Source organism: Oncorhynchus masou, chromosome 8, assembly GCF_036934945.1.
Source record: "Oncorhynchus masou masou isolate Uvic2021 chromosome 8, UVic_Omas_1.1, whole genome shotgun sequence".
Lineage (NCBI taxonomy): Eukaryota > Metazoa > Chordata > Actinopteri > Salmoniformes > Salmonidae > Oncorhynchus > Oncorhynchus masou.
This window is the reverse complement of record NC_088219.1, coordinates 40,926,468-40,946,568: the sequence shown is the minus strand read 5'-3', so window position 1 is coordinate 40,946,568 and position 20,101 is coordinate 40,926,468. Positions and strand designations below refer to the sequence as shown.

At 45.1% G+C, this 20,101-nt stretch overlaps 1 protein-coding gene across 1 annotated transcript in view; it reads right to left on the bottom strand.

The window, feature by feature from the left end:
- cacna1bb (calcium channel, voltage-dependent, N type, alpha 1B subunit, b) overlaps window positions 1-18,617 on the bottom strand; it is a 244,990-nt gene extending 226,373 nt beyond the window's left edge. The window contains exons 1-3 of the mRNA XM_064972460.1: window positions 18,327-18,617; window positions 16,404-16,509; window positions 13,436-13,575 (exon numbers count right to left, since the gene is read on the bottom strand). Of these exons, the coding sequence (XP_064828532.1) occupies window positions 13,436-13,575; window positions 16,404-16,509; window positions 18,327-18,598 (518 nt within the window). The 5' untranslated portion in view covers window positions 18,599-18,617. The remainder of the gene's footprint in view (window positions 1-13,435; window positions 13,576-16,403; window positions 16,510-18,326) is intronic.
- Window positions 18,618-20,101: the final 1,484 nt, after the last annotated feature.

Genomic DNA, 20,101 nt, shown 5'->3' with positions numbered 1-20,101 from the left:
CCGATTGAAGGGATTTAACAAGTGACATCAATAAGGGACCATTGTCACGACTTCTGCCGAAGTCGTTGCCTCTCCTTGTTTGGGTGGTGCTCCGCGTTCGACGTCACCGGTCTTCTAGGCATCATTGATCCTTTTTTCATTTTCCATTGGTTTTGTCTTGTCTTCCCACGCACCTGTTTTCAATCCCATTCATTACCTGTTGTGTATTTAACCCTCTGTTTCCCCTCATGTCTTTGTCAGAGATTGTTTCATTGTCAGTGTAGTGTGATTGTTGTATAGGTGCGCGTCGGGACCTCGTACCCATGTTTGTTTGTTTTTGTGTTATGGAGCATACTCCGTGGACTTTATTAAAAGACTCCATTTTACACTCCATTTGACTCTCCTGTGCCTGACTTCCCTGCCACCTATTACACCTATGCTTGACAACCATAGAATTTACCTGGATTCACCTTGTCAGTTTATGTCATGGAAAGAGTTCTTAATGTTTTGCTTAATCAGTGTATATTTAAGCAATAAGGAGGGGTTGTGGTACTGTATATGGCTAATATACCATGGCAAAAGGATGTTTTTATGCACAACGCAAAGCTTTAAGCCAATCCACATTCAGGGTTCGAACTAGTTAACGTTCACAAGTTTTTTTTTAATGTATATCTTTTTAATTATTTTTTTTACTTTTACCCCTTTTTCTCCACAATTTTCATGGTATCCAATTGGTAATTAATCTTGTATCATCGCTGCTACTCCTGTACAGACTCGGGATAAGCGAAGGTCGAGAGTCGTGCGTCCCCCGAAACAAGACCCAACCAATCTGCACTGCTTCTTAACACAATGCTTAACCCGGAAGCCATGTGTTGGAGGAAACACCATGCACCTGGCGACCGTGTCAGCGTGCACTGCACCCGGCCTGCCACAGGAGTCGCTAGAGTGCGATGGGACAAGGACATCCCGAGTCCGTACGGGAGTTGCAGAGATGAGACAAGACTGTAACTACTACTAATTGGACACCACGAAATTGGGGAGAGAAAAGGGCTAAAATATATTTTTTTCAACAACATTTTAAAAGATTGCACCTAAATCAACCATTTATCGGATCATCAAGAACTTCAAGGAGAGCAGTTCAATTATTGTGAAGAAGGTTTCAGGGCGCCCAAGAAAGTCCCGCATGCGCCAGGACCATCTCCTAAAATTGATGCAGCTGCGGGATCGGGGCACCACCAGTACAGAGCTTGCTCAGGAATGGCAGCAGGCAGGTGTGAGTGCATCTGCATGCACAGCGAGGCAAAGACTTTTGGAGGATGGCCTGATGTCAAGAAGGGCAGCAATGAAGCAGCTTCTCTCCAGGAAAAACATCAGGGACAGACTGATATTCTGAAAAAGGTACAGGGATTGGACTGCTAAGGACTGGGGTAAAGTAATTTTCTCTGATGAATCCCCTTTCCGATTGTTTGGGGCATCCGGAAAAAAGCTTGTCCGGAGAAGACAAGGTGAGCGCTACCATCAGTCCTGTGTCATGCCATCAGTCCTGTGTCATGCCAACAGTAAAGCATCCTGACACCATTCATGTGTGGGGTTGTTTCTCATCTGAGGGAGTGGGCTCACTCACAATTTTGCCTAAGAACACAGCCATGAATAAAGGATGGTACCAACACATCCTCCGAGAGCAACTTCTCCCAACCATCCAGGAACAGTTTGGTGACGAACAATGCATTTTCCAGCATGATGGAGCTGGAAAGGCAAAAGTGATAACTAAGTGGCGGGGAACAAACATTAATATTTTGGATCCATGGCCACGAAACTCCCCAGACCTTTGAGAATCCTCAAGAGGAGGGTGGACAAACAAAAACCCACAAATTCTGACAAACTCCAAGCATTGATTATGCAGGAATGGGCTGCCATCAATCAGGATGTGGCCCAGAAGTTAATTGACAGCATTCCAGTGCGGATTGCAGAGGTCTTGAAAAAGAAGAACACTGCAAAAATTGACTCTTTGCATCAACTTCATGTAATTGTCAATAAAAGCCTTTGACACTTATGAAATGCTTGTAATTATACTTCAGTATTCCATAGTAAGATCTGACAAAAATATCTCAAGACACTGAAGCAGCAAACTTTGTGAAAATTAATATTTGTGTCAATCTCAAAACTTTTGGCCACGACTGTATATGCTGTCACTTTGCCCCCTAATGTAGCGGTTTTCATGCAGTGAAAGAGAGTCGTACACCAAAATGCAGCGTGTAGATTGCGATCCATGTTTAATGAAAAAAACGTAAACACGAATCAATACAAATACTACAAAAACAAAAGAACGTAACGAAAACCGAAACAGCCTATACTAGTGTAAACTAACACAGAGACAGGAACAAGGACACTAAGGACAATCACCCACGAAACACACAAAGAATATGGCTGCCTAAATATGGTTCCCAATCAGAGACAACAATAATCACCTGACTCTGATTGAGAACCGCCTCAGGCAGCCATAGACTAACGCTAGACATCCCACAAAACCCCAAGACAAAAACACACCACAATAACCCATGTCACACCCTGGCCTGACCGAATAAATGAAGAATAAACATAATATATTTCGACCAGGGCGTGACAGAACCTCCCCCCTAAGGTGCGGACTCCCGGACGCACATCAAAACAATAGGGAGGGTCCGGGTGGGCGTCTGTCCATGGTGGCGGCTCCGGCTCCGGCGCGGGACGTGGAACCCACTCTATAAATGTCTTAGTCCCCCCTCCTCGCGTCCTAGGATAGTCCACCTTCTCCGCTGACCATGGCCTAGTAGTCCTCACCCAGAACCCCACTGGACTGAGGGTCAGCTCGGGACTGAGGGACAGCTCGGGATAAAGGGGTAGCTCGGGACAGAGGGGCAGCTCGGGACAGAGGGGCAGCTCGGGACAGAGGGGCAGCTCGGGACAGAGGGGCAGCTCGGGACAGGGGCAGCTCAGCACTGAGGGGAAGCTCAGCACTGAGGGGAAGCTCGGGACTGAGAGGAAGCCCGGCACTGAGAGGAAGCCCGGCACTGAGAGGAAGCCCAGCACTGAGAGGAAGCTCAGGCAGGTAGTTGGCTCCGGCAGATCCTGGCTGGCTGGCGGATCTGGAAGAGTCTGGTTGACTGGCAGATCTGGAAGAGTCTGGTTGACTAGCCGATCTGGAAGAGTCTGGCTGACTGGCAGATCTGGAAGAGTCTGGCTGACTGGCGGATCTGAAAGAGTCTGGCTGACTGGCGGATCTGGAAGAGTCTGGCTGATTGGCGGATCTGGAAGAGTCTGGCTGACTGGCGGTTCCGGCAGATCCTGGCTGACTGGCGGTTCCGGCAGATCCTGGCTGACTGGCGGTTCCGGCAGATCCTGGCTGACTGGCGTTTCCGGCAGATCCTGGCTGACTGGCGGTTCCGGCAGATCCTGGCTGACTGGCGGTTCCGGCAGATCCTGGCTGACTGGCGGTTCTGGGCAGACTGGCGGCACTGGGCAGACTGGCGGCGCTGAGCAGACTGGCGGCGCTGGGCAGACTGGCGGCACTGGCGGCACTGGGCAGACTGGCGGCACTGGGCAGACTGGCGGCACTGGGCAGACTGGCGGCACTGGGCAGACTGGCGGCGCTGGGCAGACTGGCGGCGCTGGGCAGACTGGCAGCACTGGGCAGACTGGCGGCACTGGCAGCGCTGGGCAGACTGGCGGCACTGGCGGCGCTGGGCAGACTGGCGACGCTGGGCAGACTGGTGGCACTGGCGGCGCTGGGCAGACTGGCGGCTCCTTGCAGACTGGCAGCTCTGGCTGCTTCATGCAGACTGGCCGCTCTGGCTGCTCCATACAGACTGGCAGCTCTGGCTGCTTCATGAAGACTGACAGCTCTGGCTGCTCCATGCAGGCTGGCAGCTCTGGCTGCTCCATGCAGGCTGGCAGCTCTGGCTGCTCCATGCAGGCTGGCAGCTCTGGCTGCGCTGAACAGGCAGGAGACTCCAGCAGCGCAGGAGAGGAGGAAGGCTCTGGCTGTGCTGAACAGGCGAGGTGCACAGTAGGTCTGATGCGTGGTGCTGGCACTGGTGGTACTGGGCCGAGGACACGCACAGGAAGCCTGGTGCGGGGAGCTGCCACCGGAGGGCTGGGGTGTGGAGGTGGTACTGGGTAGACCGGACCGTGCAGGCGCACTGGAGCTCTTGAGCACAGAGCCTTCCCAACCTTACCTGGCTCGATGCCCATTCTAGCCCGGCCGATACGAGGAGCTGGAATATACCGCACCGGGATATGCACCCGCACTGGGGACACCATGCGCACCACTGCATAACACGGTGCCTGCCCGGTCTCTCTAGCCCTCCGGTAAGCACAGGGAGTTTGCACAGGTCTCCTACCTGGCGTAGCCCTACTCCCTGTGAGCCCCCCCAAGAAATTTTTGGGGCTGACTCTCGGGCTTCCTTGCCAACCGTGTTCCCTCATATCGCCAGCTCCTCTCTCCGGCTGCCTCTGCTCTCCTCGCTGCCTCCACCTGTTCCCATGGAAGCCGATCCCTTCCCGCCAGGATCTCCTCCCATGTGTAGCAACCCTTGCCATCCAATATATCGTCCCATGTCCAATCCTCATTGCGCCGCTGTTGCTGCCTTTGTTGCTTCTCCTGTGGCTCCTGCCTGTTGACACGCTGCTTGGTCCATTTGTGGGGGGTGATTCTGTAACGGTTTTCATGCAGTGAAAGAGAGTCGTACACCAAAATGCAGCGTGTAGATTGCGATCCATGTTTAATGAAAAAACGTAAACACGAATCAATACAAATACTACAAAAACAAAAGAACGTAACGAAAACCGAAACAGCCTATACTAGTGTAAACTAACACAGAGACAGGAACAAGGACACTAAGGACAATCACCAAAGAAACACACAAAGAATATGGCTGCCTAAATATGGTTCCCAATCAGAGACAACGCTAATCACCTGACTCTGATTGAGAACCGCCTCAGGCAGCCATAGACTAACGCTAGACATCCCACAAAACCCCAAGACAAAAACACACCACAATAACCCATGTCACACCCTGGCCTGACCGAATAAATGAAGAATAAACATAATATATTTCGACCAGGGCGTGACACCTAAGTTGTCCCCTCTTGGTCTTCTGAAATCAATTTGTAAGATGCAGCCACAGGAAGTCCACCTTTTTGGAGAAGTGTGCATTGCTTTATGTATATTTTGCACACTGCCTGTAAACTGTTGCTGGTGGCGAGGAGAGCTTTCAGTAAGCTAAAACTGATTTAAAAACTTTCTGAGGGTCCACTATGTCCCAGGACAGGCTTTGCAGTCCATGCTGTCCATTGAAAGTCAGTTAGCTAGAAAGTCTGGACTTCAAAGGCGGCAGGGTAGCCTTGTAGCCTAGTGGTTAGAGCATTGGATTAGTAACTGAAAGGTTGACTGGCGGTTCAATCCCCGAGCTGTTGTTCTGTCCCTGAACAGGCGGTTCCGGCAGATCCTGGCTGACTGGCGAAACCACTGTTCCTAGGCCGTCATTGAAAATAAGAATTTGTTCTTAACTGACTTGCCTAATAAAATAAAGGTAAAAAAAGACTTGTTCAGTGACTTTTCTAGCAAGAAGGCGCTGGGCACTGGGCTCTTGGTGATTAAGCACTGAGCAAGGGCCAATGATAACTGTTAAATGGCTATGGATATTGGATCACTACACACATGATGCCCACAGTCTGAGAACAGACTGAGAATGTCACTGCCTGACCTTAGTATTCTTTGTTTTCTTTATTATTTTGGTTAGGTCAGGGTGTGGCAAGCTCTGGCTGATATATGTGATTTTGTACTGTCTAGGGGTTTTGTATGTTTATGGGGTTGTTTACTATCTAGGTGTTTTGTATGTCTATGATTGCCGAGATTGGTTCTCAATCAGAGGCAGCTGTTTATCGTTGTCTCTGATTGGGAACCATATTTAGGCAGCCATATTCTTTGGGTAATTTGTGGGTTATTGTCTATGTCTAGTTGCCTGTGTCTGCGCTAGTATTATATAGCTTCACGGTCAGTTTGTTGTTTTGTATAGTTTGTTAAGTGCTCTTTGTCTTCATTAAAAATTATGTATTCATCTTACGCTGCGCCTTGGTCTCCTCCATACAACGAACGTGACAGAGAACAAGATATATCTCAAAGTAATGGCTGGATTGCCATAACATTTGTTGCGCACAATCAAGACCCCAAGTGGAAGAAACCTATTGACCTGGTGATCACTTGACCTTTCCTCTAGCGCCACCATCAGGCCTTTCCATTTCCACTTTTACAGCTGCTTATTTTCTAGTTGGTATGTATACTAAGTTCAAAAATCTGCTGCTGATTTTTTTTAAATGGTCATTCTATAGATGATAATGTTAATTTATGTTAATTGAAGAGGTTGTATATTTAAGTAATATTTATATAAAGTTATTAATTTATGTTAAGAGAATTTTCCATTCAAGATTTTTACCATTAATTACATTTAGAATGTTAAAGATGTAAAACATTTCTTATACAGGGTATCAGTCTTGCATCAAATAGTGAATTCTACTGTATGCAGAATGTTGCATGCATGTCTGCACAGTGCTATGTTTTCACAGCTCACTGTCAGTAAATATCATACAGTAAATATTGGACTACAAGGGAGTTGCAATCCTGCAAAGGTAAAGTTATTTAAAGCATTGAATGGGTCGATTGGGTTCTGGAGGTGTGGGGTTCCAGCAATTGCGCAGGGTTGGTGTGGCCTGTGTTGGTGGGGCCCAATGTGATATCTTTTCATGGTGCCCAAAATCCCTGGTGGCGCCCATGGATGTAGGGTGAGAGAGGATGGAAGAAGATGTAACACCATGTAAAGAAAGAGATTGTGTTTCCATTGAGACGTGTTGCCACACAGCCTGGGGGAATATGACTAAGCCTAGGAGGAGCGAGGGTACACTCACATAACTCTCATGTGCAGAGTCCATAGCCACTCATCAAAAATGAGAAAAAAAAAACAGAAAAATGTCCCTCCTATCTGTACATAATAAGCCTCCTAACTCTACGGAAATAACCTATCTACATTTCAAATCGTCTTTTGATGCCCTTACCAGGACGGATGACACGGAGACTATCGTTTTACCGTCACAGGTCAGCACGGCCATTTTAAAGGACACCATATGGTCCGTTCACACAGTCACGTCTAACATGCTGACCAAACCACGCCTCTGCGTGCACGTTGATGTCCACCCACACCAGACCAATCAGGACACGCAGGTTGAAATATCAAGACAAACTCTGAACCAATTATATTAATTTGGGGACAAAGTCAAAAAGTATTAAACATTTATGGCAATTTAGCTCGCTAGCTTGCTGTTGCTAGCTAATTTGTCCTGGTATATAAACATTGGCTTGTTATTTTACCTGAAATGCACAAGGTCCTCTACTCCGACAATTAATCACAGATAAAACGATCAACTGAGTTTGTTTCTCGTCATCTCTCCTCCTTCCTTCAGGCTTCCTTTTCTTTTTTGGACTTGGCAACCAACTTCACTGCATTACTATAACCTTCCTGAGTGTGGACTTGTTCAACTTTCAATCACCCATGTGGGTATATGCTCCTAAAAACCAAAGAGGAGATGGGAGAGGCAGGATTTGCAGCGTTGAGCGTCACAAATAGAATCCATTTATATTTTAGTGCCTGGCCACGCAGATGCTCGCTGAGGCGCGCGAGCAGTGTGGGTGCAATGATTGAATAACATGTATGTGTACATTTATTTTGCAACGCTCACACACGTGACGGAAGCGGTTTGGTCAGCATGTTATTCAGCAGAGCACCCCCCCCCCCCGAACATACGTATTTGTATACTGTTTCTCCCTCACACACATAAAACTAGCTCCAAATAATCTCATGCACACCTGTAGAGCTTTGTGAGAGAAACTGACAGACATATTCAGCAGACAGACAGCAACAGTAGTTTGGCATAGGTTCAAAGGGACGGTACATTGATGCTGTTAGGGGGCCGAAACGGGCAGGAGTGACCCAACCACAATTCTCTCTACTGACACTCTGAAGCCCATGATTGTTGCTCCATATTACATGAAAAGGCAAATGAAAGGGCAAAGGATAGAAGGCACTTCTTTGAAGTCAGCAAGGACCATCTCATATTCATAACATTCAGAGGTCTCACATGGAACATCAAGCCCATACGCAGATAACAACACTACTGCCAATGTTTTGTCTGCAGGTCACATTAAGTTTACAGTTAGTTGAGAGGGAAGGCTTTGACCTCACCGCGAGAGCCTTTGATTGTGGTTGCCATGCAGGTTTCTAAGGGCTGTAAAAGGCCATCTGAGGCCTTGATCAATAAAAGTGATGCCTGCATGTCTCAGAGCATGGACAAGTAGAGGAGCTGGTGGAGCACAGTGGAGCACAGACCTGGCAAGCACTTAGAAGGAAACAAAACAGCTCATTATAGATCCCACGGTCGACACACAATATACAGTACACATGCCTTACATCGTAACATCTCCTGTGGATGGCCAAATGGGATGATTAAAAGCTAGCTATCAAACAAATGCATGGGCTTTTCACCGAGCTTTTCATCAAGCTTCAGTACATAAGTGATTCATTACTCTGTTATAGGTCCAATAGACCAAGGAGCCTTTTCAATCAAAACAGGGAACCAGGTTTCTAGATCAAGTAAATAATTAGATTTTCCCGTGCAGTGGGTCTAAAAACATTCACTGTCATTTATTTGGTCGGGTACCTGAAACAAAACATCCAGTCTTGCGGCGCCAGAAGATTTGTACTCCTCTCTGAAAATGTGGTTAGAGTTTAATTGAATAGAGCCCGTGAATTTGACAGGAGTAAACACACTGCTGCCACCAGTGGTTTAAAGCAAGAAAAGGCCCCGTTCTTCATCATGTCATGGACACTCAGAGAAAGTTGTCTGCTTTGGCTTCAGGTCAGTTCTCTCAGTTCTCTGTGTTCTGGGCTCAGCTATTGATTGGGCCTGTGGCACCCAGGGCAGATTTATTGTCTTATTAGCAGGGGCTAATGTCTGATCAGGACAGATTAAAAGGTCTACCACTGCCCCAAGGACCACAATCATTTAGAAATTAGCTATTTAATTAGGAGCTGAAGACTATATTGACAAGAGTTATCCCAAAGGTTACAGCCATGTGGGTGGCTAAGCTAGCACGGAGGAGGACCGAGACTCCAGAATTGTTCACAGCATATACTGTGAACAATTTGGAAATCTCTGTCCTCCTTCATGCTGTTTTAATGGTTAAAATATACATGGAAGAATGAGCATGTATGTTATTGTGACGCCAACTTAGCATGTGACGTACAGTCAGGGCAGGCAGGGAAGCAGTGCTTACCCTGTGATAATCGAATAATTGCATCAAAACCTTAGGAAAGGCGCCAGGCGTCACGCTTATCTTTCCATCCTTTAAAAGCCATTCAAATCCTGGACGTGAGAGGCCTTATCTGACTCCAGTCATTGTTAAATGTGCAGGATCAACATATGCATAGCTGCTTTGCCTAGCTTGAAGTAGCTTTTTTTTCCTCGAGCCAATTTCATATTTTGCGCATGCATGTTGTGTGGCTATTGTTGGGGTAAGCTGTGTACAGGCAACCACCATGGCACCCTCTCATTGACTACTAGCTGTCGGGCAGGTGAACCGAGTGAGTACTGGATTGTCCACTTGTCTGGAACGTCATTACCAATTAATATACAGAAACATTATTCCATGTCATAGACCGACCAGGGAAATCCAGCTGGAAGCTATGATCCCTTAACGATGCCACTTGTTAAATCCACTTCAATCAGTGTAGATGAAGGGGAGGAGACAGATAAAGAAGGATTTTTAAGCCTTGAGACAATTGAGGCATAGATTGTGTATGTGTGCCATTCAGAGGGTGAATGGGCAAGACAAAAGATTTAAGTGCCTTTGAACAGGGTATGGTAGTAGGTGCCAGAAGCACAGATTTGTGTCAAGAATTGCATCGCTTCTGGGTTTTACACACTCCACAGTTTCCCGTGTATTTCCAGAATGGTCCACCATCTAAAGGACATCCGGCCAACTTGACAGAACTGTGGGAAGCATTGGAGTCAACATGGGCCAGCATCCCTGTGGAACGCTTTCAACACCTTGTAGAGTCAACATGGGACGGCATCCCTGTGGAACGCTTTCAACACCTTGTAGAGTCAACATGGGCCAGCATCCCTGTGGAACGCTTTCAACACCTTGTAGAGTCAACATGGGCCAGCATCCCTGTGGAACGCTTTCAACACTGTGGAACGCTTTCAACACCTTGTAGAGTCAACATGGACCAGCATCCCTGTGGAATGCTTTCAACACCTTGTAGAGTCAACATGGACCAGCATCCCTGTGGAATGCTTTCAACACCTTGTAGAGTCAGCATGGTCCAGCATCCCTGTGGAATGCTTTCAACACCTTGTAGAGTCAACATGGGGCCAGCATCCCTGTGGAATGCTTTCAACACCTTGTAGAGTCAACATGGGGCCAGCATCCCTGTGGAATGCTTTCAACACCTTGTAGAGTCAACATGGACCAGCATCCCTGTGGAATGCTTTCAACACCTTGTAGAGTCCATGCCTTGACAATTGAGGCGGTTCTGAGGGCAAAAGTAACTCAATATTTGGAAGGTGTTCCTAATGTTTGATATACTCAGTGTTTATGTTGCTCGATATAAAGTGTTATGTTGTGTTTGCTATTTAGTTGTAAACATGTATGCGAGTTTTATAGCTACTATGGATTACTTGCTTTGATTGTTGCTAGCCATGCATTGATTTGTTTAATTTCAATATAAGACATCTGTCACGTCTACTCCCGTTCCCTCTCTCTGTCGTTCGACGTCGCAGGTGTACTGACCACTGGTCCTGGCAATCATCATTACGCACACCTGGCACCACCGTTACATGCACCTGCTCCTCATTATGAGGTACACCTGGACTCCAAAACTTCACTAATTACCTGTTTCGGTCCATGTTTCTTGTACTATTAATAAACTCGCCACCTGCTTTCCAACGTCCTCGTTACAACGTTGCTTCACTACTGAGCTGTCACTAGCTATAACTACATGCATCCTTGATGTTGTGTTACATTTCTGATTAGCTAGCCAGCTACTTCACGTCGCACTAGACTCTAGTGTTCTGAATAGCCATGATCATTGTAAGAATTGTAAATCCATTGTGAAAGGCTATGGATTTTGTATTGTGAATTATTCAGATGAAATGTGTCCATATGTTGGTATTTTAGTGCCACCTATCAGTTGTTACTGTGGATGCTACATCAGTCTATGGCTGAGCTTAGTTGAGCAGCGTCATTTGGTGAAAATGGTTTGTTGTAGCTGATGTCACTCTGGTTGTTGGAGCTATCTATTGTATGGTGAACTTGGGCTTCTACAAGGTTTGTTGGTGAGTAAATCTTTGATAATAGCCTGTGCTTACCCAGCCACCGACCTTACCGCACGTTACTGGACAAACATAACTGCTAGACAAAGTCTATTTCATTTTGCACACCAGCACAGCCATGGGAACTGCATATGGAGATACAGCACACAAAATATAATTCATAATGCTAAGTAATTGCATAGGACCATATGAACTAAAATGTATCTTTCAAAACACAGCTTTAATGACAATAATGAGGTCTAATTGTCTGATTGTAGTAGTACAGCTATCTAACCTGAGGGAGGGTAGTCAATCCTCCTCTATTAAATCCTTTCATCAGCTTTACCTCTTCATCACTCATTATGATCACTCACTTACTCCCCCTTACCCTCTTTAAATGCTCAATTTAACCAAAAGTATGAAAAAGTATAAACTGGTCTGTGATCAGTGCTTGTAAATATGTATGTGAGTGTTTTTAGCTACTATGAGTGTCAAGCCAAGTTAAAACCACTCTGCCTCAGGGCTGAGCCTCAGGCCTCTCTGTCCTCTCTGTCTGGGGTCCCTCTCTTCCCCTCTCCACTTCTCTCGTATCAACTCTTCTCGCCCACTCATACCGTACCTTCCTGTCCTCCCCTCTCCTCCCCAACTCACAACCCTCCTCTCCTCTCTTATCAACTCCTCTTCGCTCCCCTCTTCTCCTCTCCTCCTCATCCCACTTATATCTTCATCTCCTCTCTTATCCTCTTCGCTCCCCTCTTCTATCCTCCCGATCTTACTCACATCTTCCTTTCCTCTCTATCCCACTCATCCCTTTGTTCTCCTCCCCACTCTTATCGTCCTCTTGTGGAATAATCTTCCAAATTCTCTTCAATGGGATATTTTGGTGCCTCAGACTGCTGATTTAGGACCTTATTACTGTTTTCCATTCCTTATTTGTATTTGATATACATATTTTTGTAATTAGAGGGCTCATCTGTGAAAGAGACATTGGTCTCAGCATGACTCCCTGTCGAAATAAACAACAACATAACAAATCAAACAAGTATTCTCCATTCCCCTCTCTGGTCTGTGCCAGTGTCTGAACACCAACAAGGGAATAAATCATAATTGAAGATCAGAGCTGGAGGGCCCACCGCAGATAAGACATTTCATACTGCAATAAAATAAAGTAGTGTGACTGATAACACAGCTGATGTTACAACTTAGGAGAGGTGCGTGTGTAGGGGAGGGTGCACGCAGAAGAACACACCAACAGCCTCCCTCCAACACTCCCCCATCTTAATCTCCATTCCTTCCCGGCTTCAGTATCCAGCTTGATTTATTTGTTTAGTGACTTTCCGGAATGGCCATTATTTACACCATAAATCCCATCCAGACTCCTTGTAACACCAAGCTGGCACAATATCTTGTAGTTTACAAAGCAAAGGAACAGTTACCACTGGTTAAGAGCAACACTGGCTCCCTACAGCAGTGGAGTGTGATACAATGATTCTAGGTGATTACATGGTGTTGGTACCACTGCTCCCCATAGCCAGTCCTACCCTCTCACCCCTGTCTGGGGTGGCTCAATCAGAGATAGAGCCATTACTGCTCTCCAGAGCCCTCTGTCTGGCTGGTAGACTCTATACAAGCCAGGTACTCTCTCTCAGGCCAGCCAGACTAAGAGCTGCCCCCAGACTTTGAACTTATGGTACTTAGAGCATCCATCCAAAACGGTAGAACAATGACCCAGTAAAAATGGTACTGTATCACTGAAGTTGTACTCATTTTCACCTTTGGCCAAGTTAGCCTATTACCTCCACGGAGCCTTAGCAACAGAAAAAGGAGAACCACAACAAATATTCAAAATGTTTAAAAAAAAGAGAGAAAAAAGACTGTGATACCTTATTTAGGAAGCTAATTAATGAGCAATATTGGACAATTCATAGGTACAACAAAATTCTTCTTTTTTTATTTGAATGTCACTTTCTTTGCTTTGCTCTCCTTTGTTTGTGTCGGCCAATTCCCATCTACACACACCCACACACCCACACCCAGCCGGCCGAGAACTCACCCAGTGAGGACGACCACAAAGTCCATTACGTTCCAGCCGTTGCGGAGGTACGAGCCTTTGTGGAATGCAAAGCCCAAGGCGATGATCTTAATGCCGCCCTCGAAACAGAATATTCCAATAAAGTAGGGCTCTGTGTCATCCTGCAGAGAGAGAGAGAGAGAGGGAACCAGGGAGATAACTTTTTGTTCGAGGTAAGAAAGAGGTTAATGAAGCACGGCAGAAGAGAGAGGGAGAAGAGATTGAAAGAGAAGAAAGGGGGATGGTTTCCTTCACTTTTCTATCCAGCATCCAGAGAATGGGTCAAGGAATAGAACCCTCTCTTGGTGGATGAAACACACGAGAAGATCAACAGTAATCTTTGGACATCATTTTTTATCCGTGTGATTTACGCATTCATCATAAGACATGATCTTTTACGTAAGATGATAGTTTACATTTTACTCTTAACAACTCTTACTAATTGATAGCAAATAAGTATGATTAAAATGAATAAATACATTATCATTTGATGAGGATTCTTGGTCTCCAAAAAGGCATCTAACGAAACATTAAAAACATGAACAAACCATTTTAATGGTATGAAGATCTTTAAAGTAACTGCCCAGTGTTTCCAGATTTATAACCTATAATCTATAATTGCTTACACGATATGAGTGAAATAGTTTTCCTTCCAAAAAAATTGAATTAAGTAACATAAAAAGCAAATTTTATGTATTGAAATGGTGTGGGCGTACCCCATCAACAGAATAGTGTGAATAGAATACTGGTCATTAAAAATATTAATGCAAGTAAGCTGCTGATTGGCCAGCTCATCCTCCTCATGGAGGAGACGTCATGTTCTATGAGAAAATAGCAAGCATTTTTTAAATGATCTGTTTCAGATACAAGTTTGAGCTGTTTTTTTAAGTGTTTTTTTCTCCAATTTATGGTTTGGCCACAAATACGAGTAAGGACGAGTCAACAACCTTATTTGAGTTAACAGAATATGAACTTTTGAAAGTCCGATTTTCACTGGCAAAAAAAACGATTTGCAGCTAGGATGACTCTTGCACTTGTTCAAAGCAGTACTGGATCAGGCACATATGACTTGAGACTTTTTCATTCCCTTCCATTAATAACATGTCAGTGGAGGCCTGAGGCGCTGCTACACACACAGGCACTAGCAGAGGATATCTCACGACTTACACAAACCTCCCTCCCTCTCTCTCTTTCTTTGCCTTTCTCTTTTTCCACAGCTCCACGACCCCGACCACCTACCCAGGATTCCCAATGCAAATATTCACGAGTTTGACAGGCTTGAGAACAGCGTTAAAGGGCATGTGACCTTTTCACTAGCTCTCAGGTAAGACCTAACAACAATGAACAACAAGTAAAAGAATATACCTGTTTGATTTGACACTGTAACAGGAAATTGTGTTTTAAAATAACTGGTTTGTTGTTCAGCCAGAGAAGCGTGTCTGGGCTTCCTACTCTCTATCAATACCACCGAGTACTGATGCTCTCAGAGCTTTCATGTAAGGGAAGACACTAATGACAAGCGTTGAGACGGACATCTTGGCATCTCTGTCTGTTATTAAAAAAAAGATAGCAGACAAAACAATGCCATTACATGATGGCTGGAGGGGGTCCATCCATAAATGCATGATGTTTTACAGTAGACTGTGTTAACATCTATAATGTATAGATGTAAAATATTCATGAATAATGAACACTCCATCTACAGTACATGGCTCTGAAGGGGCAGAGGGGAAATCGTACGGGACCACAAGGGTGAAGCTCCGCTATGGATCTGAAGAACAACGCCTGTTGACGATGTTCTATTGTCAGGATCTCTACTTAACTGACACACCACAGTCATCACTATATTCACCCTGGACCATAAATAGCCGATTGTTTTTGTAATTACAAGGATGCTTGTATTACATGCTCCTACTTTGAGAGGAAGCGGGTGGAAGGAGGGGAGATGTTATCTCAATTTTTCTCTCTATACTAACACTAATCACTTTCTCAGGTGTCGAGTAACTTTCAAAGAAAAAAATACGACGTTGCATCACAATTATGGAGATAACAGGAGCAGGTGGCTGCACTTGAGGGTCATTAAACCTTATTTCGGCAAGCTGTTGTGGCAGTGCCTTTCATGCATTTTCCTCCATTCTAAAGCAGACTCCCAGGAGTCACAACATCTTCAACACCACATCTGTGTGTGCAAAATGCTGAAAGATATAATGTTATTTTAGAGAAGCAGTGTCACAATCCTCCCATGGCCGCGCGGCAGCCTCTCCCGGCTTCAATCCTTCGCAGCTTAAAGGGAGAACAGCAATGGTTAAACGACTCGACTCGACTGGCTGAGTTCAAACAGGGGTTTAAGCTATATGTGTGTGAGCAGGCAGGGGAACAGAGGGCCTGGGGAGGGAAATGGGGGATCAAAGCCACTCAGTGTGAGGCTCGGCTGACTTACAGAATGAGAACGGAGAGGAGAGGGAGACACACATCGCCATGATCCAAGGCACTAATGAGGAGGGGTGCTGCTCTCCCATGGACTGGAGGTGCGGGTAGCCCATCTGCCTGGCTGTGTGTCTGATACTCAGGGCCCTCTGACTGGGAGGAGGAAGTTAGGGATGACTGGGCTCCCTCATCACTGAGCTCTACTCGTGGAAGACTATAAATGAGCAACGGCTCTGAGCGAATTCTCAGTTTCGCTCTGTCTGACTAACTCTTTCCCTCTTGAAAATCACCTAAATAACAAAGTAACATTCTACACTTTTACAGCAAACAAACAGAAGGCAATACTGTATAAGTATATTAATCGGAGAACTAAGTAAAGGCAGAGAAAGTGTGAAAGGAATAGGTTAAATTCCAAATGGCACCCTTTTCCCTATTTAGTGCAGTACTTTTGACCACTGCAATAGGGTGCCATTTGGGAAGTACCCTAGTTCTCATCCAAAGGGAGGAGTGTTGAGACTCTTACCAGGCGTTCTGACATAGGTGTCTTGTCGTTGGCTGGTAGGTGCTGCTCCAGGGCCAGTACGATGCAGTTGGCGATGATGGTGGCCAGGATTAAGTACTCAAAGGGAGTGTCCACGTTAAGGAACACAAGCCATGATAGAGCATTTCATGCACAATAAAAAAACTCTTAACTTCTACTTGTAAGTATCTTAGTCTTAGCCCATGGTGGTAAAACATATATCTATTATTGAAGAATAATTTAGATTGAAAAAAGACATGCACATACCCAGACTGTGTAAAAGGCTGGTGAGAATTTAGGGCTTAGGCAGAATGAGCATGGATTAATTGTGCCACTGCCACCACCTGCCATCACCCAGCCAAGGTGCCACAGAGCATGAGATATTCAGCTTTTAGGAAGATACTGGCTGATTGAATTCATTTAACCAATTAATGACATTGCCTGAACAGGAGTCCAATAGACAGAAATGTTTCTGAATGCTGTGACTTAGACATGGTTGGAAATTCAAGATGGTAGGCTAATCCCACAGCTATACTTGGTTTACAACATCTTTCCAGTTGGATGATCATTTCAATCCGTTTTTTTATGGTTTATTCATTCTACAATCCATTTTCGTGTCATTCCACACTGGGGAGGCCTTTGCGTATTAGCCAGTCGTGGACGAATGGGGAGGTTTTACTGACCCCATCGAACAATCAATTTAGAATCGTTTGCTCAGGGGTGCCAGAAGGCTGAACACCGCACATTGTCCCTCGCAAAAGCCCAAGAAACGGCATTGCACTGCCAATACCTCGCCTATGAGTGGACAAATAGGGGAAAGTCACGGGGGAATCTGCGCTTTAGTTGAGCGAATTTGTTTTACCACAAGGACGTATTGTGGTTTCGCCCTCTTTACTCATTTCGTCCTTTATTCATTGCCTTTGCGTTTATTTTAACTTATTGAGGGCACAGATACATTGACAACCATTGTTATTAGATTGCATTTCGGAGAGTGCTGTTCTCACTGACGCCTACACAACAGATCCAGCTGTCTGTTTGCGTTTGTCATGCGCCCTCCGGCTCTCTCCAGCCCTCGCGATTTGTGGTTGAGGGTGATGTGGCGGGGTGCGCGTGGGCAAGTTCAGGACCATGGAGAGGGCCCGAGCAGCTCCGAATCAACACGAGGCGTTTTACAACCTCAGAGCCTGCGGTCTCCTTTCCAACTCACTGAGCACTCACCTTACCATGGAAACGGACACATCTGAACAGCAACAGTTGAAGCGACACTGCTATAACACACAAATAGGCTATGTGCAAACGAGACTATATAGAAATAAAAGAGAGAGAAGGGGAATTAGAAACGAACTCCAGCAAGCAAGCGCAGAAAGAACGAACAATCTACAAATTGTAGACGTTAATCTCGCACTTAGACACAGAAAACTAAATATAGCGAGTATGATTGTTGACACGTTGGCAATTGCTGATCACAAGCAAACCTTTTGGGGGGTGACAAGCCGTCGTGCACAATTCGTGAATGTTTAGCCTATATGGTACCTATAGACATCTTTCCATTAAGTATGTGAACTGTATCCAAACACTATCATTAGAGGAAAAGCCTTTATCGTGTCCAACTAGTAGGAACACTAAGCGACAGGTGGACGAGGGGTTACACAAGGTTAATGAGCTAATAATCTCCACCAGAATAGGCATCGGCCTACTTCCTATGGAATAATCGACTTTTTGAGTTCACTGACAGGTGCACTTTGAAATGCTGACAAAGGCCATTTATTTTTTGTCTTTATATACAAGGCATGCTCTAGTCCCTTTGTCATGTTTCTGAATAAAACATCTACCAGTGTGATTGTCAAATAAGGACAGGTATGTTATACAAACATCAATGCAATGTGATGACAGCTGTTTTACCTATGGAGAGTTTGGAAAGGATATGGCCATTCGGTTATTCGCTTAGCATATTTCCTAATGAGATTGTCCTCTCGAAAGATGAACAAGGATCGGTTGACAGTGAAGCAGTTCTGTTTGACTGGGTTAGGGTTGTATATGGCCATTGTCCTGGCTCTCTGAGCCATCGACTGCTTGTACATCCTTTGGCCGCCTGGAGGACCACCTGGTCGGGCGCCCCCTCTGCCTGCGCCCGGCGCACCTCTGCCTCCTCCTCCAGCTCCATAGCGGGTGGGTAGATCTTCTGCGAAGCGAGCCATTCTGGAAACCCACAGATCCAACAATGAAAATCCAAACTGTTGTCAGTGGAAATGGAGGGGAGAACCATCACAACAAACACACTTAGCCAGACCACAACTTTGCATTTGTGTATATGGTGGGTTGTGTTTTGAGAAAATAAATCTATTTTCTTTGGGTAAATCCTTTCCTTTTTGTCCTTTCCATTCGCTCAATACTCAAAGAAATTCGACAATTAAAAAACAAAGTTTGGATTCAAGCGCAATGTGTGCACGAAGCACATCAAGCTATCGAATAAAAATGATCCAATTAATTCCAATTATCTGATTAATTCCACATCTTACATCCATATCTGCCGGCAGCGCGTAAATAGATCATGCAGCCACGTCAGGAAAAATATCTAAATGAAAAACACGCGCGTCTTTTTTCAGTATTGGCAACATTTTGTCAATGTTGAATCAAACACCAGTTGAAGGACCCGCAGAAAATGTAGTGTTTGTCTCCAAAATGAAAATACAGAAAATCGTTCTGTTTCGTCTGTCAGTGTAAATGATCGATTCAAATAACAAAACAATAAACCAATCCGGGATTGTGTCTTCCCGATTCCCACCTGATAGCTCGCTGTGTAAAATGTACCAAATTCAGTAGGCACTGGTCCCTAACGATCAGCGCATGTGCCCAAAATGAGCCTATCGGCAACTCGACCTGCTCAGGAGCGCGTCTCAGATTGAGCTGGATGGATACGAGTGACAGATAATATACATTTTCTAATAATTATTTAGCAAGGACGCACCAAGCAATAGCCGTATTGTAATGTATTCGATTAAACATGACATTAAACACGTATAATACGTTAATAGGTGGTAAGGCTAAACGCGATAAACTACTAAAGTCACAGATATGTTTGTTCCATTATTGGGTTATGTAGATGGCAGTGTTGGGGAAGCTATAACGTTACCTTGAAAACATAGCGCACAAAGCTACCAATTACTTAACACTGGAAGTTAAACTGCACCCAAGCTATCCTTCACTACATCCAACGTACTTCGTGAAAAATGATCATATGTAGTAAATCTAAAATGGCATACACTACAAAATGAAAGAATAGATTACTCTGGGGTCATACATTAACATGATGTGTAATTTAACCTATCAAACACAAAACGGTGTTTCAAGTGAGAATTAGGCAGGCACGTCTGATACCGAAAAAGAACTACCACCAAACGACATCAAAATTAGTTAAATTAGTTGAACTAGATGTAGTTCAAAACTCCTAACACTGGTAGATGGGAGAGAATACTGTTCTAGAGCTTGTACTACAGCGCAAATAGTGTCAAAGAGGCTCTGTGTCAATTCTGGTAAATGCAGAGTCGTCTGATGCTCATGTCAGAGCAGAGTGCATCTATATATATATTCACTATTTATCATTGACTCACATCAAACTGAATTATGAGCCTCCCCCACCAGCCGGCTAATGAATACATTCCCTGGGAAGTCATCCTGTGTTTCCCAACTAGGGACTGTGG